The 26,102-nt window shown below is 37.3% G+C and overlaps 1 protein-coding gene across 19 annotated transcripts in view; it reads right to left on the bottom strand.

Moving 5' to 3' along the window:
- The window catches only part of myo18ab (myosin XVIIIAb), a 298,076-nt gene that overhangs the window by 155,015 nt on the left and 116,959 nt on the right, over window positions 1–26,102 (bottom strand). For 13 of the 19 annotated variants that reach the window (XM_043718450.1, XM_043718434.1, XM_043718438.1 and 10 more), the window contains 8 exons: window positions 25,119–25,178; window positions 21,767–21,854; window positions 14,511–14,623; window positions 13,524–13,700; window positions 8,951–9,161; window positions 5,379–5,521; window positions 3,057–3,157; window positions 1,156–1,219 (listed from right to left, as the gene is read on the bottom strand). In XM_043718450.1, coding sequence (XP_043574385.1) covers window positions 1,156–1,219; window positions 3,057–3,157; window positions 5,379–5,521; window positions 8,951–9,161; window positions 13,524–13,700; window positions 14,511–14,623; window positions 21,767–21,854; window positions 25,119–25,178 — 957 coding nt within the window. The remainder of the gene's footprint in view (window positions 1–1,155; window positions 1,220–3,056; window positions 3,158–5,378; window positions 5,522–8,950; window positions 9,162–13,523; window positions 13,701–14,510; window positions 14,624–21,766; window positions 21,855–25,118; window positions 25,179–26,102) is intronic. The other 6 variants (XM_043718441.1, XM_043718442.1, XM_043718443.1 and 3 more) reach the window with 1 other exon arrangement.

Here is a 26,102-nt window from a genome sequence, read left to right as displayed (position 1 = left end):
TGGTTGCTGGGATAAAATAAGCACTACCGGATTAAGGTGGTAGTGTGGGGGTTAATAAAAAAAAAGAAAAAAAAAGAAGAAAAGAAAAAAAAAGAAAAAAGAAAAGGAAAAAAAAATAAACAGGATCATCAGAGGTTCTGTTCACTCAGACAGCTGGCTCTGAAGAAGCTGGATCATTATCAAAGACTTTCCAGGTGTAAATAAAAAGTAACTTGATGATGGGATACAGACCTCTGTGGAGTTATTTCACACAACATGCTGCATAAAAAGGATGAGATTTCTCTGAAGTTTTCTTCATTGCTTGATTCAGGAATTCCTAGACAAGCTTGTAATAAGAGACCTCCGCGCACAAATTATCAATGCAGAACAGATATAAAGGCAAGTGGGTAATTTTTTGTCCATTTAGGGTCAGAAACAGGGAATCCAACCCTAAATGAGTATCTGGGCCATTATATTCTTGTAGTTTACAAAGAATGCAATATTTTCCTTCATTGATAGTTCAACATAGTCATAATTTTAAATCTTCAGATTCTACCTCAGTTGCAGAAATACTGCAAACAGTGCTTGAGAAGAGGAGCAAGAAGTTCTGGTGAAAGTTACATCTCTCTAGAAAGTTCTTCAAAGGATTTGTTGCTGCTTTGGATTTCTAGCTTCCACAGGACTTTGACTTATTGTTATCTCTTCATTACATTTCCTTTACATTTTGTGGCTTTTATCTTATTTATTTGTGCCTGCAGATCTGGCACTTATTTGACATTTGTTCATTTGTTCCTCAACTTCCTGCACTGCTGCATTAGATACTGTCAAATTAATAAATTCTCGTAACTCAATACATCAACTCAGTCCATTTTTGGAGATTAAAGCTCAAACGCCATGCACACTTTTCCTAAATCTGATGACATCAACATCTTTAAAATATGGAATTGTTAGCTCATTTTAAACGCATCTAAACTCCATCAGCTTACTGCACTAAATGGAACCAGAGACAAATCTGGAACAAAATTATTCTTTTTCTTCTTCCAATCCTTAAATTCGCAATGAATTCCTCCTGAACTGATTATTATTTTACTAATTGTTGAATAGAATAGAACTTGAGAATATAGATTGCAAACATTAAATATTACATCAAGAAAAAGATTTAAATGTCAAAGTTACCTTCAATAAAGGCACAATTCCAAAAGCATTGTTTTCTGCGAAGTGATTCAAATGAAGTTCAGTTCTGTGAGTAACAAAAATATGAAAACCAAGATCTTATACAGAAATCTGCAAAGTTAACGGTACAGGGGGTTCCTTAACCTTTAACAATGGCATAAAATATACATTACCTCGTGCACATCATTTACTCTAAATATTTTTCTTTCTACTAGCTTCAAGATAAAATTTAAATGACCTCCACAGACTATGTACCTCAACAGACATTAATTTTGGGCTAGTCATTTTTTGCCAATGTTAAAGAACATTCCTTTAAATTCTATGCAATATTCATGTTATACGGAGTCAAAACGAGCAAATAAAAATTGAATTCTTTAAAAAGGTACTTAAAATTAAAAGGAAGTAGCTGCTCTTTATTTTAAAAAGTTATTTCAAACTACAAGCTTACAATAAGACAATTTGATAAGGCATAATGGATTAAGACACTTCAGCCATATTTAGAACAGCTATAAAGTTATAGAGCTTCTGGATGGTTAAACAAGCTGATCTGCAAAGTACCTGAGCCAAACAAATCAACTCTGCTCAGGATTGATAGTCATGAGGTAGTTGCTCTTCCTGGTGCAACCATTAGAGTTTTAAAGTTGTGACCTCTGTGCCCCTAGATTAAGGATGGGAAACCTTATTGAGGCATCCACTTATGATCATGCTCTCATTACAAGTAGGCATTTGGGTGTTGAGAAGACAGATTTAATTTACATAAAACCACAAAAAATAGAAGCAGGAATTGGCTGTTCAGTCGTTCAAAGCCACTCTGCCATTTAATGACATTATGGCTAATCTTTGACTTCAATACTATTTTCCTGCAATATGCCTTCTATCCTTTGCTGCTTTTAATATTGTACACTCTGATACTCAAATGATCAAATTGTCAATAAATACTCTCATATGATTATATGGTCAAAGTGCTAAAAGGGCACCTGTGGAATTAATGAAAGCATTTCATATTTGACATTTCATCTACTTTACCCTATCCTCATTCCCCTCTAAGGATTATTATGAAGTAGCAGGGGATTGGTACTGGAGTTGAAACTACGTAGTTGCTGACAGAATTACAAACTGAAATTCCATACACATCAACATTATTCCAGAATCAAACTGCCTGAAAGGGGGGAGCAAAAAGAGCAGACCTAAGAAGTATATTCCAACAGAAACACATTCAATGAGAGTTGAAGAATTAGAGATCTGGGAAATAGTTTTCCAAATGCACCTTCCTGTCATCAGTCATGATTAACTGATTAATTGAAGGTTTCCTTTTGAAATAAAAAATTTCACGCAGTGCAAGAATGCACCCAATGCGTTATATTAGGTATGAAGGAGTTCATTTTAGAAGTATTGTTACTAAAAATGTATTTTTTTAAAAAAACATTCTTGCTGCAGAGGTGGAACCCAATACAAGTTGGTCACAGAATGACAATCAAATTGACATTGGTTTAAAATGCTGAAGCAAAACCATCCTTTCAGTCAAGGATTATAAAACAGATCTTTTCCAACAATTTAGTTTACAGAAAGGTTACAAATTAAAAACAAAGAAACCATTGAGAGTGGGCTAAAGTATGCAAAATTGTTTTAAATCATAGGAAAACAACTGGCAACATTTCTCATTTCTGGCCAATTTGCCTTTCATTCTCAAGTTTGGACATATAATAGTAATTAGAACAGTTTGGACATATAATAGTAATTAGAACAGGCACAATTAAGGTCAGAGGTCAACCTATGCTTTAAAATTCCAACAAATTATTTATTATTAACATTAAACAGTTACAAGAAAAGACAAAACAATCATCCACACTCAGCCAAAAGCCATAGAATCAAAACAAGCAGAAGCTTTAAAATGATTCTTGAACCTGAGAGTACTTTCAGCACCAGCCATCAGGTAGTAGAACACGTTGAATGCACCTTCATTCTCCGGACGCTTAGACACCCTGAGTTTCTCCAAAAGCATAGTCTAAGAAAGGAAAAAAAAACTGAAAATAATTATTTTTTTTACATGCATTGTAAAACAAGTTTATTGAATCAATTCAATTTGATACCTAGGTTGTCAGATCAATACCTATCTTTCTAGGATTCATTGAGAGAAATTTGGGAGCCTCATTACACACAAGTACAGATTTGAGACAAAACTTGTGGCAGCGTGGTAGTGTCCATACCTTTGGCCAAAGCTGCTGGGTTCAAGTCTCTTGTACGCCATAGGTAATAGCCATGCTGAAAAGGTTGATTAGAAAATATCTAAAGGTCAGCCACAAAACTACTGGCAGGTATCCTTAACCAGAATCATTTAGAAATAATTCTGGGGGTGAGGGCAGCATGGTGGCTCAGTGGTTAGCACTGCTGCCTCACAGCGTCAGGGACCCGGTTTGATTCCCACCTCAGGCAACTGTCTATGTGGAGTTTGCACATTCTCCGAGTGTCTGCATGGGTTTCCTCTGGGTGCTCCGGTTTTCTCCCACAATCCAAAGATGTACAGATTAGGTAAATTGGCCATGCTAAATTGCGCAAAGTAATAGGTGCAGTGGTCAGGGGTAAATATAGGCTACGGGAATGGGTCTGGGTTGGTTACTCTTCAGAGTGTCGGTGTGGACTTGATGGGCTGAAGGCCCTGTTTCCATACTGTAGGGAATCAAGTCTAAATGTTTTGAATACATTAGGGATCATATGGCACAGTGGTCATGTCCCGACCTCTAGGCCAGAATGCCCAAATTGAAGTAACCCCTGTTCCACAGATATGGAAAAACATCTCTGAACCCGTTGGTTAGAAAATATCTATAATATCTTGTAGTCCAGTGTTAGAGTCCCTACCCATGAGCCAAAAATCTGAGTTCAAGTTTCAACTGCCTGCAGGCACAACATAATATGGCAAAATGGGTTGATTAAAATAATTACAAGATCACAGCAATGATTCCCAAAACCACAATGGCACGTAATGAAGCCCTGTGTCAATAAAGCCTTGCAAAGTACACCCAACTCAAATATATTTTTCTTCATCTTAAATTCAAAATGATATTGTTGTAGTAGGAATAGATACAGGAGTGAATAACCAAAAATAAAATAAATGCATCATATAGCTGAAGACACAGACAACAACTTAGAAAGATTGGAATATGTACATTGCAATCAAATAGTTTAACTTTGAAAGCAGACTAGCTACAGTAAACAGAACAGGGAAAAAAATCATCCTAATGCATACAAAGGGACATGATGATTGAAATACATACAAATGCTAGGAACCTTCATAATCTAGTGCACTGCTATAGTGACAGATGGATCAGGAGAAAATTGCACTACAACACAAAGGGGAAGGGTCTTATTGATATTGTAGAGCCATACCAATCATTTTACTTGGGGTTGAGATGATTGCCCTGGCTGGTGTCTATCTAAATCATGATGGATGCCACTGCTGTGGAATGCACACCATCAGGGGTCCCATTAATTGGCTAAAGAAATCCAAAACTGAAGGACATACACTCAGATAGGAGTGTTTAGATTTACAATGCACTAAACAGAGACTTATCTGGGAAATGTGAAGCCCTGTAACAATTGTACATATCCTGCAGCATTATGATATTCAAGAAGCCTATGGAACCAATGAGAAAGTAACATGTATAAATGTGTGATTCAAATTAGGATCAGGGATGCAGTCTGAGATCTGTTTTCTCTGTGTACACTTATACATAAACTTGTTGCCATCTGAACCAGCAACTACCTCCAATGAAATAACCGGTCAGTCAGAACAAAAGGGAACGTGAAGAAAATAGATAAAATTCAAGTATAGGGCTGAGGTAGCTGAAATGAAGGGAGAAGGGAATATTTAAAGGGCAGAGCAAGATGACCAAAGGGGGCATGTGGCAAAAAAACTCAAAGATCAAGAGAGGTGTGGTCATGGAGAGATTTTCAATTTACTGAACAGCGGACTAGTTAACTGCAATGGACAAGTGGAATTTAGTGCTGAAGACGATGTGGATGGCTGTATCTTCGACTCATTGGAACTCATTGCAATTAGAGCATGAATGACCAATTTCGTTGTACATTGTACTGTGGAAACTCATCTTCTGGCAAGGTTTGCAAAGGAACAAATAGGATATCTAGTGAAAACTTGGGTTGGTCATTAATCAGTTTTGAATGTTTTCCTACATAACAAGCATAGGACTGAAGGGTTATGTATTTCTTACCTGTATAGAAGCTGAAGCCACCTGACCAGCCTGATCAAAGTCAAGTGAGATGATCTGTGAAAAACGTGTGGCATTGCTATTCATACTTGTAGTGCTATTACCAAAGGCTTCCAAAACAGAACATACAGCCTGCCATTTCTCCACTATACATTTGAAAAACATAAGAAATATACATATATTAGTGAAGGTTTAAAAGGCGTAATGCTTTCATTGTAACATCTAATCAAATGACATGAATACATTAGTCATCAGGTAGAACATAGCATCAGTTCAGTGAATGAATTTCTTTGGGACAGAAGTTAATCTTCTGGGCTCTCTTCCCACCTAGCACAGCTTTCATTATATGAAATAACAACAAGGTATTTATTGCATGCTAGAACGGCTTGGTGCATCAATTTAAAAGTAAATTATTTGAAAAGTCTGCATGCCAATCCAAAGTCATGCAAGGCAGGAAACAATTGGTACTTGTCAATACCTTGTTGGCATAGACTGCTGGCTAAGCACTTGCACTTTTGAAAGTGCAAAGTTGATAAAGAATACAAGCAGGTTGCCTCTATACTACTAAAATAGGGAAAGGTCTAACTAAGTTGCCAAGTTTCCTTAGAAGGGTTAATAATTTACTATATTATTTTGAGCATTGAGTATGAACCTTAAATTCATTTGCCCTTCCGAGTTTGCAACAGCTGTAAATTTACCTATCATTTATTCAGCTTCTGTGCCAATTTCAACCATCCAAATTAGAAACAAGAATATGCACACAGAATCCCTAGGGTCAGAACTGACCACTATAATTCTTGGGATGCTTTTTTGTCTTCCATTGTGAAAACAGGCTCAAATTCCATGTTAAAAGAACATTTTATTTAAACATTATTAATCTCCAGTCTCATCTCTAAGAATTCTATGCTTATCTTACCTACTGTCTTTTTTTACACACATAAAATCGTTTTTTATTTTCTTGCTAGTTTACTCTTACATTCTAATTTCCTTCTAATTATTTTGTCCATCATCACTTGTTGGCTTCGAAACTTTTCCCAAACTTCTGGTCTACCACTAACCCATATGGCATTTTACATGCTTTCTTTCAAATTTACATAATTCTTAAGATCCTACTGCATCCTTTTTATTCCACTGAGAAAGAGACTCTGTGTCTTTGTTGAGTTTTAAAATATCTCCATAAATATCTATCATAGTTTATCTGTACCATTACCTTTTAACAGATTTTCCAGTACACTGTAGCCAACTCTGTTTTCTTATCTTTGTAATTCCCTTTTTTAAGCAAAAGACTTAAGAAACTAGTTCCAGATCCAAGGTTTTCACCGTCAAATAAACAACAATTCTAAATATTAATCTTGTCTCATTGCACATTACCAGATTTAAATAGCCCTTTTCTTATTTAAATACAGAACATATTTTCTAAGAAACTGTCTTGTACCCACTCTCCTAGGAGGTCATCTTCCATACTACTTCTGATTTGTTTCAGCTAAACTACAACTTGATTAAAACTGCACACAATTTTTCTGTTTGTTCTTTCAGGCAGCTATTATTTTTGATTCCTACCCTGTCGTACAGAATAAGTAAGTAATGTTAAGGGCCTATAAACTACTCCCATCAATGGCCTCCTTCCTTTGTTGTTACTTATCTCTATCCTTCTGAGCCAAGATAATTTGTCACAACTATACTGATTTTATGCATAGAACTACCCAACCTCCTTCTCCTATGCATTCACAATGCTAAATTCCTTTCATCATTCAGCTCCCAGCCTTTGACACTTTGCAATTATGGCCGAAAGGTTCCATTTTCTGAATAAGTGGTGTGATAGTGTAAATTTCAGAGCTTTAATATCTGTTCAGAATTGAAAGAATCAGCAATAACTCTGTCTGGAATAAACTGTTGAGCGGCAAGGACAAATTGTTACATAGGAATTGAAAGCAATTAGCCATGTCTGGGAGATGGAAGAGTCAAAGATACATAAACAAACTGTTTTAACAACTGCTTGATAAATGGCTGCCTGATGCTACAAGAACAAATGGTTTCCCTGCAGAAGAATTTAAGGAGTTAATCACAGGAAAGCTGTGTCTTCAAACAAATAGTCAATGCCAAATGTAACAAGAACAAAGAAGCTACTTTTGTTAAGACGACAAGTTGTAGACATGATGATTCCAGAGGAGTAGTCAATATTGTGAATGAAAGAATCTAAAGGATCATCAGTAATGTCACACCACAAACTGGACAGATGGAAAATTACATAAGAATTCAACTTCAACATTTCTCAGGAGCAGAACGCCAGAGAACGACACTGCACAGGCACTGAACTCTAGACTCATCCAGAGACAGAAAGTAATGGTTGGAATCATAGCTAAATTCTAGTCAATTTTATTTGTGAGGCATAACTTGCTTATTGGAGGGATTTTTTTGGTTGCTACATGCAATAAAGTTGAAATAATTGTTTCAGTATTTGATTGTCCCTGGTATTTCTTAACATGTAGCCAAATTAAAGGTGATTTACCCACAACAGCAGAAACACTTTCAAGCGGAAAATCTACAGCTAAATTAAGAAAGACCACAGGCTCTTCCAACAATCCACTAGCTGACTAGTTGCCAGTGAGCTGTCTACTTGAATTAGGGCCCTAGATAAGGAACTACTGCCTGACAAATAGAGGGAGGATCTTCAGAATTTCTGGACAGCAGTTAAAAAGTGCTGCTTGAAGGAATTCTGGGGTTCAGTTCTCCAACTGGCAATGCGGCTGCTGGCTCAGAATTTAATTCCAGTCAAGTTGTAAAAGTGACAAGGCTCTGGTCTGTCGCTAACACTCCAAATTACTTTCACTTCCCACCACCAGGCCAGTGTCTCTATCACAGCTTTAATATCATGTCTATTTAGTATTTATTTGTATGAGCTATTCATCCATCCTGTCACGAATTCTTCATATTTATATTCAGATTAATTTTATACTCTGTGCTCTGCCTCTCACTCTGGTTATTATCATCATGATAGCCTACTCTACTACCGGTCCTTTTTTGGTAATTCCTAAATCTCTTTCTCTGTAAATCTCCACCCAATTATTCAGTTTAAAATCCTTGCTACAACCCTAGGTATGTGATTGCCCAAGGAATGTCCTACTGTAGGTCAAGTGAACTCCGTCCAAATTGTAAATTCTCTCTTTCCCCTGTACAGTGCCTCACGAATCAAAATATATTTCCTCTAAATTCTATGAGCTACATATTCAACCTACTGATCTTAAGTATCTTATCCCAATTTGCTTTTGATTCATATAGTAATCCAGAATTCACATCCTCTGAGAAGAAGTCATCAAGGTTGTTGATAAGGCAACATGCATCCCTTTCTACATTCAATGTTGCTCCAATTTTACAGGGTTATAGTGCCATACAAATACTTGTTGACACATGGATTGGTTTTCTTCCCTTTTTGAATGTACAAAAAAGTATTGATTAAATGTAGATTTAATTGGACAACCAGAAATAAAGCAATGCAGCATTTACATTCTAACTGTTTATTATAACAGGAATACCAAGTTTCAGACCGATTAAACTTTTGCTTAGCTTTTCCCTACCAGTCACAACTTTTCCTGTGCTACCAGCAATTGTGACCAGATAGTGAACGAGATGTTGGCTATTTGTAGTTTTACCACTGCCACTTCTGCCCAATAAAACAATGGATTGATCCTGCCTTGTAGTCAGCAAATTTCGGTACGCAGCTTGTGCGATAGCATATACATGTGGAGACATATCTTCTCTACGACATCCCTTAAACATGTGCATAACCTGAAATGAATACAGAGATTTTGTATAGATAACAGAGAATAAAGCAAACAATTTATTGCAACTGCATGGATAGATTTTCACATATGGATATTTGAAATGAAATAGAACTAAATTCCTAGGCAATTTTAAATGTGTGATATCAAAATAATTCTTGCCCTATTCAGATTGTTATACAAAAAAAATTAATTCGAACAGCTTCAGCTTAAGCCACACTTTGCAGGCGAGGATCAGTTAACTCACAATACTCCACTGAAATGAATAAACACTCATACCTCAGAATGAGTAACAGCAATTCAAAATGATAGCGCAACTGGTTTCAACTAAGCACAAATTCAATATGTAATATTTTCTATTAAGCACTATAAACATTTGTCCTACACGTAAGTTGTGTATTTACTGTTATTAAATGTGTGCAGTTCATGGACTTTACTTGCAAATTTACTTTTGCCCCTATAAATAAGAACATAGAATGGTTAAGAGTTGCATTTTTGCAAAGTATATCTTGTAAATGAAAGCTAATAAAAGTGTGGAAAGACTGACTCTAGTTCTATCCTCACCACGAGGCTTTCTGGAGTATAACAACATATTCTCAATTCCTCCATCATCAGAACTTAAGGCAAGGATGAAAGTGCCTTTAGTCTTCCTTTAAATTAAATTCACAAATATTTCCAAAAAAGTTATTACTTCTAAAACTATGGCCAAGATTCTCAGGAGGTTCATGAATTTCTTATTCACAAGTGATTTGTAAGTTTTCAAATGTCAATCATTCCTAAATTACATGGGTGACACTAGCACTGTGCTTAAGTTCAACAACACAACCAGTTCTGATATAATGTCATTGTTCCGTTCTCATGCAACCTTGCATTATAGATTTTTTAAAAATCGCACAATTGCTACACCATTTAAATTAATGGGGCCGAAATCACGTTTATAGTCAATACAGGTAAGGAAAGTTCACTTGCTACAAATAATGGTCGAAATTCTTCAACGTGTGAAAGACAATTCACGTTGAAGAAACAGGCATTATAGTAGAACAAACTGTAGTATGATAATATAAGCTGACTGCCCATTACATCAAAAACCAACTCTGACTAGTCAAATTGCTAAAAGGATGATTGGATATTGTCAGTGGGACAGGAAGTTGTAAACAGAAGTTGATTGTTGTCTTCATATTCTGAACAGAAACATGATGCAGATTGCCTAGTCAGATTGATGAATTTTCATTCCATTGCTTTCAGTTTGATTGATGAATTGTGATATCCTTCACCTATATTTATTTTGTGAAGGATGACATCTTTTCACTACTTATTGCCAGCTTTTGGGAAAAAAAAATCAGCTATTCTACCTATCTTTATGGACAGTTTGAGTTAAAAGAAGAGGCTGGATATGCTCAGACGTTTTCCCTGGAACACTGGAGATTGAGGGGTGACCTTACAGAGGCTTATAAAATTATGAGGGACATAGATAAGGTAAGTGGAAAAGATCTTTTCCCTCGGGTAGCAGAATTCAAAACTAGGGGGCATAATTTTAAAGGGGAGAGGGAAAGATCCAAAATGGATCTGAGGGCAACTTTTTCACACAGAGGGTGGTTCATGTGTGGAACAAACTGTTGGAAGAAGTGGTAAATGCAGGTACAGTGACAACATTTAAAAGACATTTTGATAGGCACAAGAATAGAAAAGGGTTAGAGGGAAATGGGCCAAATGCAGGCAAATGGGACTAGCTTAGTTCGGGAAAACTGGTAATCTTGGACAAGCTGGATGGAAAGGTCTGTTTCCATGTTGTATGACTCTATAAATCAAACTTGAATTTTGCCATAATGTGGGTTCTAAAGTAACATGCAACAAGTTGTGGCAACCTTCTCCACTCCAACCATCCTCCCCCAACTTAAAAGTACCAACAGGTTTGGATCACGTTGAAGAGATTGTTGCCATCTTTGCTTGCTGGTCTCATTATTATTGCGTTTCATTCAGAATCCAGCATTCTCATCAGTTTCAGGGTGAGAGTTTACTAGTCTAAAAAATTGCTTGCAGTACATCAATATGTATGCATTATTTGGAAACTCACAAATAGCCTCTGCACCTAGCTGGCAAGGAGTGACTGAAAGCACAAAGTATGCTGAACAGTTTAGAAGTTTAACATTTGGTTGAAACAAATAGCTGGAGTTGTGTTGCCATGGAACAAAAACAAATTCAAATTCGGCCAGTTTAAATAATGCCCCAATCGAGTTTGAATTTTACTGCATGGGATGACATCAAACCAATAAAATGATCTGAACTTTTGGGGTATAAAACCGGGCATTTTGAACAGTTAGGGGGAGAACAGCAAAAGAGCACCAACAAGTACAGACTGCTAGCAGGATAACTCTCCGAAAGGTACTGGTCCATAAGAAATGTTGTGCAGAAGACCAAAGACGATCCAGGAAAATACAGAGGAAAATCAACAAAGGAGAACTGACAAAGCTGGCAGATTTGGAAACGTGATTTTTATTTTTGTAAATCTTACCGGGGTATTTTTTTCCTTTTATAAAATCAGACCAGTATTGTAGAATGGGAGGTAAAAGATAGGTTGAAGAGAAAAGAGTTCTAAATAGTTGTTTTAATGTTCTCTTTTGGACTTAAAGAATAAAATTATTAATTTTTACTTTAAATAATGAGATCTGGGATAGTTCTTTGTCTCTCAAAATTTAACAGATTGCAGTGCGAGGTGTGCTTGTGTGTGTCGGGTTTAAATTAGCACAGGGGTTTATCCCGTGTTGTAACGCACACAATTATATATTTTCATGAGAAAGGATTTTAATCATGAACCAGTTTTTTTTTATTATTCATTCATGGGTTTCGGGCATTGTTGGCAAGGTCAACATTGATTTATGATGCTGCGCCTGTAAAAGGATTATGCTGTCCTTGCCTTGTTTTTCCCCAGAGAGGCTGAAAGTCAGACTTGGGTGAGTTTTAGGGCCAGTTTGAATATAGCTAACAGATACTGTCACAGGCAATAAGGTTAAGTCTTTTTTTAAAAAAAAAACACTTGTACAATGAAAGAAGAGTGGCCAGTTCTCCCAGCTCAGCTTTTCTTTGGTTTGGTTTGGTTTTAGCAGCCTGGTTGTTCACTGAAAACAGTCAGTTTTGAAGCTGCTGGACGCAAAGAAGCAGGTCCATGCTGATTCTCTATTATATCTCTCCTGTAAGACCCTTGTTTGATTTTACCTTTTGTGCAAAGGGATGTTTATGGAGATTGTGGCAGGAATTTGGAACAGTATCATTAAACTGGGATAATCTGTAGGGTTTTCAGATAGGTTAAGCTATTATATATTCTGCTCTCGTTTGTGTTTCATTCAATAATATTGCAAATAAATTCTATTTTGTTTAAAATTGAGTGGTTGGGTCAGCTGCATCAACCCTGGAATATACACTCTGCACCTGCTTAAAACAACTAGCAAAGTTAGGGTCCGGGCTACTTTCTTGAAATGCTTTGAGGGGGTCTGGTCTGGTCCATAACATATTGATCATCCTTAATTGCCTTGGGATAGGTGATGGTGAGCCACGTCTTGTATTGTTCCTCTAGGAATACTTAGTGCTACTAGAAAGGGTCAGTGGATTTTGACAGAATGAACAATGAGAAGCCAATGCAATATTCAAGAAAATAAAAAGAAAAATACAGCAGATGCTGGGGATCTGAAATAAAAACAAGTGTTCAAGAAACTCAGCATCTTTGGAAAGAGAAGCAGAGTTAATGTTTTGACTGCAGTGGCTCTTTCAGAACTAAAAGGAAAACTGCAACATTATAGTTTTCATTCTATTCATAAAAGGGAGGAGCAGCGAGTGGAACAAATGATGAGACTGCCTGGAGTAAGAGGTTAATCCAAAGGGAGGATGTTATTCATGCTCTGAAATTATTGAACTCAATACTACAGGGTGTAAAGTGTCTGAACTGAAAATAAGATGCTGTTCCTCCAGCTTGCAATGGGCTTCGCTGGAACACTGCTCAGCAAACATATAACGGAAATGCTAGCACAAAAGTATTCAAGGTTATCTGTACTATTATGCAAATACAGTACAGTATTCATAACTCAGTTGCTTAATTGATCATTTTTTCTCACTATCAAAAATTACTCTGCCATTTTATTTAAGTTGCTTAATTAAGCAAGTTGAATTTTTTGAAAGCAAAAAACAATTTTGAAATAACAGTACATTTTATGATTCTCAGAGTTTTCAGATAATATATTCCTCATATTAAACATGCTATTTTATACTTGATCTACATTCAATTAAGTTAATTGATGGTACCTTAGCAAGCAATATGACACTTCAACAGTCCACAATAAAATAAAAAACATTGAAAAGGATTACTTGAAAGACATACCTTCTCAGAATACATTGAAGGAGAGCTGAGGGGATTCACCACTATCATATTTGATCCTGTATAGGTGTGGATTAGGTTACCCCCATAACGTTGGCGTATTGTATGCAGAACACTTGATTCATTAAGGTACAACAAGGATGCAAGATCTTCCACTCGGTCATAGGTTGGCGGATTTGCCTGATAAATGTAATAATAAGTAAGGAGGAAAATAAAACTAGTTTTGATTTTTCTAAAGACTAATACATAGCAAAAGAGTTGTCCCAAAAGAATGGACCAAGTGAATTTTCCTGGCAAATTAGCCTCATAACCTATTTGCATCCTGACTTGGCCCTTGGAGAAGTACAGAGTAAACCTTCGCTTCTTGTAAGGAGAAAAATAAAAACAAAATGTGTACCTCATGCATAGAGACAGATCACCATTCTTATTTCCAACCAGGCTGAAAAATCTACACCAATACTATTTCTAATTGGTTTCCTCAAATACACCCCACTTAAATAAAACTAAACAGCTTTGGTGCAGATTGGCAGAGACAAGCTTGGGAGGCCCCAGCCACAACCAAGTATGTACAGTAGTCTAGAGCCTTAACCCTATTTAACGGTATTAAAACAGTTTGATAAACCAGTAAGCTTTCTGTGACAGGCAGAAAAAGTCCAATTTGTATTAGCATCAATTGTATAAACATTGCACAAACTACTGATTTACATATGCACTCATTGAAGCTCAGATTTAATAATATAACCTTGTGCATCATTACGGGTTTACAGACACCAGTTTGAATAGCACTGCAATTACAATCTAAAGTAGTTTAGAGATATATAGGAGATCACTTTATATTCAGTATCTTAATAATCTACCCTTACAACTCAAGCAGAAGACTATCAAATAATCTTTCAGTAATATACTGAAGGGTATTGAAACTTATTTCATAATATTAATAACTGAAAAAAAATCCTGTCAATTATAGTTTTATCAAATTACTGGACTTGCCTTCTCCACATCATCTTCATCTGCTTCAAGTATTGTTCTATCATGATCCAGTATAATTTTCACATTACCTTCTGGAAGGTTGGACGTGCCACCATCAGTCTTTAAATAAGCAGCTTCAGCAAAAACAAAAATTAGTTTAGAATATTACATACTGTACATCACATATCCAAAAACTGATATTGACGATATTGTTTGAATAATTGCAATATCTGCCATTCACGGAATGACAGAAAATCTATAGTGCAGAAAGAGGCCATTCAACCCATTGAGTCTGCACCAATCTTCTGAAGATCCAGCCCACTATATTATCCCTGTAACCCAGTATTCACCATGGCTAATCCATCTAGCCTGCATATACCTGGATACTATGGACAATTTAACATGGTCAATCCTCTTAACCTGCACATTTTTGGACCGTGGGAGCAAACTGGCGTACTGGTGGAACTCCTCACAGACACAGGAAGAATGTGCAAGCTCCATACATATAATTATCGGAAGTTTATATTAATTTATAAATATTCATGGTTGTTTTATATCTGCTAAATGCAGGGCTTTTGTGAACTGAAAACAATGACAACAGATTAAGACATTTAATACAAAACACCAACTTAAGTATATCTTTTTATTTTTCATTTGTGGGATAAGGCCATCACTGGCTGGCCAGCATTTATTGCCCGCCTGTAGTTCCCATCAAGAAAGTGGTAGTGAGCTGCCTTCTTGAACCGCTGCAAACCACAATGACATTAGGGAAGGAATTCCAGGATTTTGACCATGACAATGAAAGAATGACTATATATTTTCAAGTCAGGATGATAAGCGACTTAGAGAGGAACTGGAAGATGGTGATGTTCCGTGGCGGGGGAGTATCTGCTGCCTTTATCCTTCTAGGTACAAGTATCTGTTGTTTGGAAAGTGCTACCTGAAGATCTTTGGTGAATGTCTGCAGTGCATCCTATAGATAATACAAATTCAAATTCACATTGCTGTTACCAAGTATTGGTGGTAGAGTGGAGTGGATGCTTGCAGGTGCAATGCCAATCAAGTGGGCTGCTTTATCCTGGATGGAGTCAAGCTTGTTGAGTTTTGTTGGACCTGCACCTATCTAGGCAAGTGGGGAGTATTCCGTCATACTCCTGACTTGTACCTTATAACGATAGTGTCTCTTTGGAAAATCAGGAGGTAAAATACCTGCCACAATATTTCTAGCCTCTGACCTCCTTTGTAGCCACTCTTTCTGTGGCAAGTCCTGTTGAGATTCTGGTCAATGGTAACCTCCAGGATGTTGCTGGTATGGGATTCAATGGTGGTAACACCATTGAATGTCAAGGGGCAGTTATTAGATTGTCTCTTATTAGTGATGGATATTTCTGTAGTTTGAATGTTTGTTGCTGCTGTCAGCCCGAACATGGATATTGTCCAGATCTTGTTCCATTTGAATATGGACTGCCTCAGGAAACAACAGTACATTCAGTACATGAACATGGACTCCTTCCATCTAGTCCACTAAATTATGGCTTTGTAATTAGATATGCATAAAGTAACAACGGAGGAATCAATTAGATCTTTTTAACGAATTAACCTTTAGCAATAGGCAGTTTCCAGGTCTTGATTGGATGAAAGGGAATTTCTACATGAAAGGCAATGTCAAGAACACTGATTACTTTGATTACATTTGGCCCAGAAATTATGCACAGGAGGAAAATTGAAATAGGATAGGGGAGGGGTGCAGTAGAAAAACAGAAAGTTAAAGAGAAAGACAAATAAAGAGACTAAAATCTAATGTGGATTGTGGGTTTTTCTATAATGCATTACAAATGTTAAGATATGCACTATGTAATCTACATAACATAACTTTAAAATGATATTATATCTTCCACATCATTTGGGATATAACCATTGATCGAAATAAAACAGAAATTGTTGGAAAAACTCAACAAGTCAGACAGCATCTGTGGAGTGGAAACATAGCTAATGTTTTGAGTCCTGTGACTCTTCCCAGAACTAGAAGCAACTAGGAAATGGAGGTATACCTGCTGATGACAGGATTAGGAGGTAAAGGAGTGAGCAGGGAAAGGAGATGGAGTTCAGAGTGAGAAAATTAAAAAAGAATAGGCAGAAAATGGAATGTTCATAGTAGACCAAGGAAGAGGAGAAGCTCTTGGGGATTATTTGTAGTTGAAAATGGGTTGGCTATACTGAGCAACCCATTTCATGCCAACACATGGGTTTGTAGGGATAGGTAATAGACAAGGAAGTGGATGTTCATGCTCTGAAATTGTTAAACTCAGTGTTGAAGACTGAAAACTAAAGGTGCCTTGGTGAAATGAGATGTTGTTCCTCCATCTTGCTTTGAGCTCGCTAGAGGACTGCAGCAGACCCAAGACAGAAATGTTGGCACAGGAAAATGGTGTATTGAAGTAGCAAGCAATTGGGAACTTGAGGTCATTTTTACAGACAGCATGTAGTCTGCATTTTGTCTCCCCAATGTAGAGGAGACTACATTGTGGGCAACAAAGGCAGTGGTTTAGATTGAATGAAAGACCGGTGAATCACTGCTTCACCTGGAAGATGTGTTTGGGCCTTGGATGGTGAGGAGGCAAACAGGCAAGTGTTCTGCCTCTACAAATTGTACAGGAAGGTGCCATGGAGGTGTGGGGAGATGTTTGGAGCAGAGAAGGAATTGACCTTGCAGACTTCTTGCGAGGGAGAAGAGAGAGAAATGAGTCTCGTGGCAGCATCCCACTGGAGGTAACTAAAATGGCAGCTTGTGATTTTTTGGATGCAGACGCCGATGGGGTGGAAAGTGAGAGGGAAGGGAAGGTAACAGGTGAGAGCTGAAGTGTGGGAAGTGAGTTGGACACAGCTAAGGGTCCTGTTAACCATGGTAATGTGGAATCCTCAGTTAAGGAAGGTGGACAGACATGTACGAAGTCCTGCTGCTGAAGGTATCATCATCAGAACCAATACATCACAGTACACTGTTAAATGGTCTACATCATAGGCATTAATACTAAGAACATTGCTTACAGAGCCTTATAAAAACAATGCAGTCTCCATATTCCTATGTTACAGAAGTACATTAATTACATAACTATTCAGTGCATCCCATGCCAAGCGCTAATCTCCAATTTACAAAATCACCATCTCCCACTCAGCCATCCCATGGACAAAGTGTAATCAACCCTCTTTCCATAAGGCCAGAATCTGCATTCATATGATCTCCAACACCTCCACAACTTCGGAACTCTCCTTCACCAGGCATGAAATCCTGTTTCTAGCTTACTGCTAAGCTTTCAGGTTTCTCAAGATTGCCAACATTTTTTTTTATATTTGTTCACACAATCTGTACATCATTGGTTGGCAACTATCCTTATTTGCCCGAGAGAAGGTGATGGTAAGATGCCTTCTTGAAGCATATAGTGTAGGTACATCCACATCATTGTTAATTACAGAATTCTTGCATTTTGAGCCAAAGGCACTGAGGGAATGATGATCTAGTTACAAATCAGGATGGTATGAGAGAATCTTGCATATGGTGGTGTTCCCACAGGAAGATATACTTTTCACAAAATACAGGTGACTATTCCTGAGAAATCAACACTTTTCTCTTAAAGATTATTTTCATAATGGCAACTCAAAATGTTAAAAACAAAATATCATTATCTTCTAAGTCTTGAATTGGTTTATTGTCATGATAAATTTTACTCTTAAGATCAGTATTTAAAAGTATCAACATACCAGACATCTCATCATTACCAAATTAATTTTGAGTGTCCTATATCTAATGTGAACAAGTTAACAGTCATGGAGAAAACAGTGGCTTGAAAAGCATACAAATCCCCATTACCTGATAGATGAGAACACTGCAGTGAGCTAACCATAAATCTTCTAGAGTCTCCCTCTTGGGATCCATCCCTCTGAATTGGTAAACTATACATTAAACTGGTATTTTTAAAAAATTGATATGGTCATACTAGGGAAATATAAACAGCTAGTTTAACATCTGCTGTCAGAAATTTGCTAGAGTGTATAATTATGACTGGGGAACCCGATTCCCTCGAAAACTGTTCAGAGTCAACATGTCTTATTTATTTATTTATGGTAGATGATGCGCACCAAATTGACAAGGATATGTTTGTGGTTATGATGGCAGCTGTGGTGCTCAATTGATTTGCATTGAGTAAAGCAGTGAATTAGATTGACCAGGTATAAACTGTGTAACATTGCCAGGGTTAAGTACAGAGTTGAGGCGCACACATCTGCCCCCACATAGAAAGACATTTTTGGAAGGGCTCAGGAAATGGAAATCACAGCCTACTGCGAATTGTCAAACTTCTGGGACAATTTGTGTATTTCTCAACATCAGGATTTCTGCAAGGTTCTGACATTCATTGCCCAACTTACATGCCACCTCCAATGATCTCGAGGCTGGACAATTTGGACCATATTTGAGGAGAAATAATGAATAGGTATACTAATTGGCAGGTTGTGACCAGTGGTGCAAACAAGGATCTATACAGGGGCCTTTTCTATTCAATGAATTCATTAAGAACTTGGCAAGGCTATCCACTTTGGTAGCAAAAACAGGAAAGCAGATTATTATCTGAATGGCTATATATTGAGAGGGGGGAATGTGCAATTAAATCCGAGAGTCCTTGTGCACCTGATACAAAGTAAGCATGCAGGTGAAGTAAGTACTAAAGACGATATGTTGGACTTCTTAGCAAGAGAATTCAAGTTAAGGAGCAGGAATACCTTGCTGCAACTGTATATGGCCTTGTTTAGATTACACCTGAATTGGCATATAGTCCGATAGCAGAGAAACAGGTTCTTCAGCATAACTCGTCCATACCAACCACGTTTCCTCAACTGAACTAGTCCCATTTGCTTGCATTTGCCCCCATCCCTCTAGGCCTTTCCTATCCATGTACCTGCCCAAATGTCTTTTAAGTATTATAATTGTACCCATCTCGGTTCCATGTATGCACCACCCTCTGTGTGAAAAGTTTGCCCCTCAGAACCTTTTAAATCTTTCTCCTCTCACCTTAAACCTATACCCTCCAGTCTTGGACTCCCCTACCATGGGGTAAAGATCTTGGCTATTCACCTTATCTAAGCCCCTTATGATTTTACGAACCTCCAAGTCACCCTTCAACCTCTGATACTCTGGGGGGAAAAAAAAGTGCTGGCCTATCTAGCCTCTCCTTATAACTTAAACCTCCCAGTCTCAGTAACATCCTTGTAAATACTTTTTGCACCCTTTCCAGTTTAATAACATCCTTCCTATGGCAGGGTGACCAGAATTGTCCGTAGTACTCCAAATATAGCCTTACCAATGTTTTGTACAGCTGTAGCATGACATTTCAACTCCTGTACTCAATGTTCTGAATGACAAAGGCAATCTTGCCAAGTGCTTTCTTTGCCACGCTGCTTACGTCTTACACCACGTTCAAGGAACTATATACCTGCATCCCCCGATGGCTCTGTTCAACAACACAGCCCAAGGCCCTACTATTAACTGTGTAAGTCCTGCCCTGGTTTGTCTAACCAAAATGCAACACCTTGCATTTATCTGAATTAAACCCCATTGGCCCCAGTTGATCAAGATCCCACTGTACTCTTAGATAACATTCTTCACTGTTCTTACCCAAGGAAGGTGTGAAGTGCAGCAAAGGTTTACCAGACTGAGTTCTGGAAAGGCAGGACTAACATATAATTATATTTACTGAAGAACATAGGTGGATGTCTAAAACTCTAGACAATTCTAACAGGATCAGATGGGTAGATGCAAGAAGGATGTTCACGACGTTATGGGAGTCCAGAACCAAGAGTAAAAGTCCAAGGATGAAGGGTAGACTATTTAGGGCTGAGATGGTGTGAAATGTTGTAACTAAGAGTGGTGAGCCTGTGGAATGTACTATAACAGAAAGAAGTCAAGACCAAAACATTATTATTTCAATAAGGAGTTGGATACAGCCCTGCAGGCTAAATAAATCAAAGGATATGAGGAAAATAGGGAACAGCCTCTTGGGTTGTATAATCATAGTTGATCATATTCTTACTTTCTACTGTTTTATGGGTACCTGGTTGATGGGATAGAAGGTCACATATCCAAATTTACTAATGACAAAGATAGGAGAGGTTACACCAGTGCAGCCAGAAATTTAAAACGATCAAGATTTAGATGCTTTAAGTAAAATGGTGGAGCTATGGCAAATGAACTTTAATGTAAGCAAATTTGAAGTCATCTAGCTAGGGCTAAAAGAGAACAGATCAGATTATATTCCAGATGAGTAAAAGCTAAATCAATGGGAGATTCTGAGAAATTTTGGGTTCAGATCATTAGAAGTCACATCATTAAAAAAGTCACAAAAATAATCAGAAAAGCGAATAGAATGATGAGCTGTCTAGAGGAACAAAAAACGTGGCAGCATGGTAGCACAGCGGCTATTAAGGACCCAAGTTCAATTCCAGTTTTGGGTGATTGTCCTTATACAATTTACATGTTCTCCCCATGTCTGTGAGAGTTTCCTCTGGGTGCTTTGGTCCAATAGCAGTCCAAAAATGCACAGGTTACATGGATCGGCCATGCCTAATTGTCTGTAGTATCCAGGTATTTGCAGACTAGGTTGATTAGCTATAATAAATGCCAGGCTATGGGGATAATGCAGCAGGGGTGGGAAGCTCTTCAGAGGGTCAGTGCAGACTCAATGGGTCAATTGCCCTCTTCTGCATTGTAGGGATTCTTTGATTCTATGAAAATAATTCAAGGAGGGAGAAGTCATACTTTTGCTGCAGAAAGCCCTGGATGGACCTCACCTGGGATTCTAAGCAGTTCTGGGCACAACACCGTAGGAAGGATATTTAGCCCTGGAAAGCTCACAATGTTAATTTACTACATTGATGTGTGGGCTTCAAGGGTTAAATTACAGAGGGATATTATACAATCCAGGGGTATGTTACTTTGATTTAGAACTTTAAAAAAGTTAATTTAATTGGCACTTCCAAGATTAGGAAATTAGTAAGGGAAGCTATTTCACTATCTGGGGAATAAAGGACTAGAGCGCACAGTCAGAGCTTAAAGGCAGATCTCACAGGAATGAAATCAGGAAATACTACTTCATGCAAAATGTGGTAGAAAGTCAGAACTCTTCCACAAATGAGAACTAATGCTAGATCATTTCGCCAATATAAAGCTGAGCATGAAAATAATGATAAAGCAAGTATACGAATTTTAAAAATCCACCTGAAATTACCTAAGGAAAATCCATCTTTGTGAACCAGCCACACTTTGTCTGCTTCATACCATGCTTGCTCGGCAGAAATCTGCTCCTCAGTCTTCAACTATAATTGAAAAAGTGGAAAAAGGAATATCAAATTACTTGAGGAACTACGATGAGGATTGACATCTTATAATCCACGTTTCTCTTACAGAACAATTTTTAAGCACTTACAAAAGTAGGTGATAGTCTAATGTATAGTTATCTTATTTTTCGCCAAGCTTTTGTCCAGTTCTCAACCAAACTTTCTTTTGTTAGTTCTCTTAGAATGCAAAGAATCAACACAGCACCTAAAATTTGTGTCACTAATATATTCGAGCATTATGGCATGAAGGAAACATAAATGTCATTTACATGATGTAGAAATTAGACCTATTTAAATTGGTTGAATAAAATGCCTAACATTGCTTTGCCATGGTGTTATAATCATCTGCAGTTGAGTTCAGTCTGAATGGAATTTGTGTCAAATAGCACATATGCATACTTAGGTCTTGTGGTGCTGAATGTTTAGAAGTTATGGTTTACATAGTATAAAGTTGTCAATTGGGAAAGCATAGTAAATACTGTCGGTTCCGATATAACACAATAGTTGCGATCTGGCGTTAAGAGAATTGTGCAATAGACACACCATCTAAACGAATGGGGCTGAAATCGTGTTATAGCCAATACAGATAAGGAACATTCGCGTTCTACAAATAATGGCCAAAATTCTTCAACCGTGTTAAAGCCAATTTGCATTGAAGAAGTATGAGTTATAGCAGAGCTTGCTGCAATGCAATCGAAACTGTAGACTAGGTAACTAAGTATCTGTTTAAAAAAAAGGTTGAGGATTTTGCTAATAGCATCTTCCACATCCTTTTATATCCTTCATCTGTTAGCTTGAACCTAAAGAGCTGACCCTAGTTATCAAGCTTGCAGATGTGAAATCTATGAGCAGAAGTGAGATCAAAGGGGAAAAAGCAGGAAAATAGGGTTGGAAAATGTATCAGCCATGATTAAATAGCAGAGCAAACTTGATGAGCTGAATGGCCTAATTTCTGCTCCTACGTCTTATGGTCTTACGAACTTGATCACCAGTCTGAATGAAATAATATGCAATTATTCCCTAAGAGAATACACAATTAATTTATAAGCTCTTCACATCATAAATGTTCCAAAAGTCTAAATCAGTTGTTTGTAAGAAGAGGTTTCTCAATAATGAGAAAACAACAGGTCAGAACAAACCTAGAAAACGTAATCTCAGACTTATCAACGAAATGCAACCCAAAGTTTTGCAGCAGTGATCACAGTAGCCCTTTCAAGAGTAGCACAACAAAAAGATGCAGACTTATATAATATCAATTTTCACTTCTGTCAAACACTTCCCACCAAAGAGTGCAGAAAATTATTTGCAGTCAAAAGCAAAGCACGATGGATGCTGGAAATCTGAAAAGAAATCCAGAAAATGCTGGAAATACTCAGTAGATGAGATAGCACCTGTAGAAAGAGAAAAATACATGTTTCAGGTCTCTTCATCAGGCCCCCTGAACAACTGTCAACCTGAAAAAACGTTAACAGTTTCCCTCTCTACAGCTGCTGCCAGACCCGCTGAGTATTTTCACACATTTTGTCCTTTTGAGAGTCTTTGCTTGGAAACACCCAGCCTAAGAAATTGTGATATTTAAGAAAATCTGATCTGGTCAATTACTATGAAACACACTTAGCCTAGTTCATGCAAAACTTTAAAGGCAAATGTCACATGCGTCTGCATTTAGATTTGCGTGGAACAATGAATATATATTGCATCATTAGTTTTGACAAGTTAAATCGAGCGTGAAGCAAGGGAATTAGTAAGCTTTCGAAAGCACAACACACCATTCACAAAAAGGGGGGAAAAAGTAACATTTAAAACTATTTATTTCATTTGAAATAATATGACGCAAAAAAAAAATGTCCTTTAACAATGGTGTTGGCATTAAAATGATGTAGGACTTCAAGTTGTCAATCTTTCATGATGATATTAAGTTGCTTTGTACAAAGTTATCCATTATTGCATCTAGATTTTCAAATTAATGCAAGTATATGTTGTTTTATTAGGCTTTATCAGCTGAAAATTAGAAGATAATTCCCATTATACAAATAAATTGTGCCATTCTGATTTTTCCACAACTCTCACTATAAATAATTATCCCTAAATATAGCTACTTAATAAAGTGCTACATGAATGTTTATTGCAAGCTAAAATGGTGAAAGGTTTAACATATTATAATACTTATAATGATGTTCCTAAATCTCACATTTATGCACCTCTTTCTGACCCCATCAGCAAACCCACTCGACAGAAATAGCAAATTCTGAATGGTTAATGCATTGACAAGGAATAAATATTATACAAAGATACTTTAATGCAAGATAATGGCAATAATTTGCATCTAGTATAAAATAACATTTCTAAGTTGCTCCAGCTTTACTTTTACGACCTATTGCTATGTTATAATCCTTTAACTATTATGTTCTAGAGCCAATGCAAGAAGCCAAATAAAATTTAAAAGTAAAATGAAATTTAACATCACTAATCTCTACAGTTAAGCCAAAACTTTCTTTAAAACTTAAGTTTGCCTGTTTTTGAATGAAATTCTATTAAAATAGATTCTTATCAAGTGGAAATACCAACACTATTGCAAAAGTTGAAAAGCTTATCAAATTAATTCTCTACTGGCATTGAAAGAGATCTGGATGTAAGTTTGCTCGCTGAGCTGGAGGGTTTGTCTTCATCACCATACTAGGTAACACAGTGAGCCTCTGGTGAAGCACTGGTGGTATGGCCCACTTTTTATTTGTGTGATTGGGTTTCCTTGGGTTGGTGATGTAATTTCCTTTTATTCCTCAGGGGGTGGTAAATGGGATCCAAGTCAGTATCAAACAAACACATTGACTTGGATCCCATTTACCAACCCTGAGAAAAAGAACAGGAAATGACATCACCACAGGAAATAGCATCACCAACCCAAGGAAGCCTAAACACAAATAAAAAGCGGGTCATACCACCAGTGCTTCACCGGAAGCTCATTGATGATGATGCCTAGTATGGTGACGAAACATCTGAAAACAAACCTTCCAGCTCAGCGAAGAAACATACATCCAGAACCTCAACCTCAGCTACAAATCTTCTCAAAGCTTGTTGAGGAAGATGTTGTCAGATAGGGATAGATCGCAAAGCAACCAATGTTTCCACTTAATTACTGAGCAAATGTAAATGTGGAAGTGTACAAAGTATAACATCATACAACATGCAAGTACTTCACAGAAGACAACTTCTCAAAAGCAGTGTTTAGATTAAAATGCCAACCTGGGGCTGAGCAGATGCTGAAGACTGAAGCACAGTTGTTGACACCTCTTCCACCTGATTCTGGTGAGCAGCAGATAAACCAAGCACAGCAAAGAAAAGCAAACCATGATTTAAAGAATGCTACATGGTTTCTGTCACCCTTAACATTCAATGCTTTATTCATTCTAACTTAGAAAGATGTTTAGTTCTCTTTTGCAACCTTGGTCTTTTAACTCTAAATAAAATATGATGTCAATGAATTCTCATTATCCGAACTTACACAAACAACGGATATTTAAATGACACACGGGAACTATATTTCAGTATCTTTCGTACTGGATGGGTAAACAAATAAAAAGAAACGGACGAACTCGAGGCAGAAAGATTTAGACAAATATTTAAAATGTTGTAAATTCATCAGCTACTTCAAAACTAAGTTCAAAATGATGGGGCAATCAAAAATGATTTAAAAGCGGATAATTTAAAGAAATTAAAAGGGATTCTATAGAATTTTCAATCTGGACTCAGCATCCCAATACAGGTAAAAGATCCTTTATCTGAAATGCTCAGGACCAGCTGATTTTCGGAATTCGGAATTTTTCAGTTTTCAGAATGTGACAGTTTAATGGTGAAATTTTTAAAAACCTTCCCAAGAAGCAGACTTCTAACCAAGAATGTGCTGGGTTCAGCCTGGAGCCCAGTTACAAGTAGAGTTCCGCAGGGATCAGTTCTGGGTCCTCTGCTGTTCGTAATTTTTATTAATGACTTGGATGAGGGAGTCGAAGGGTGGGTCAGTAAATGTGCAGATGATACGAAGATTGGTGGAGTTGTGGATAGTGAGGAGGGCTCTTGTCAGCTGCAAAGGGACTTGGATATGATGCAGAGCTGGGCTGAGGAGTGGCAGATGGAGTTCAACCCTGCCAAGTGAGAGGTTGTCCATTTTGGAAAGACAAATAAGAATGCAGAATACAGGGTTAACGGTAGGGTTCTTAGCAAGGTGGAGGA

Source organism: Chiloscyllium plagiosum, chromosome 28 (assembly GCF_004010195.1).
Source record: "Chiloscyllium plagiosum isolate BGI_BamShark_2017 chromosome 28, ASM401019v2, whole genome shotgun sequence".
NCBI classification, from domain to species: Eukaryota; Metazoa; Chordata; class Chondrichthyes; order Orectolobiformes; family Hemiscylliidae; genus Chiloscyllium; species Chiloscyllium plagiosum.
This window is presented reverse-complemented; position numbering and strand designations above follow the sequence as displayed.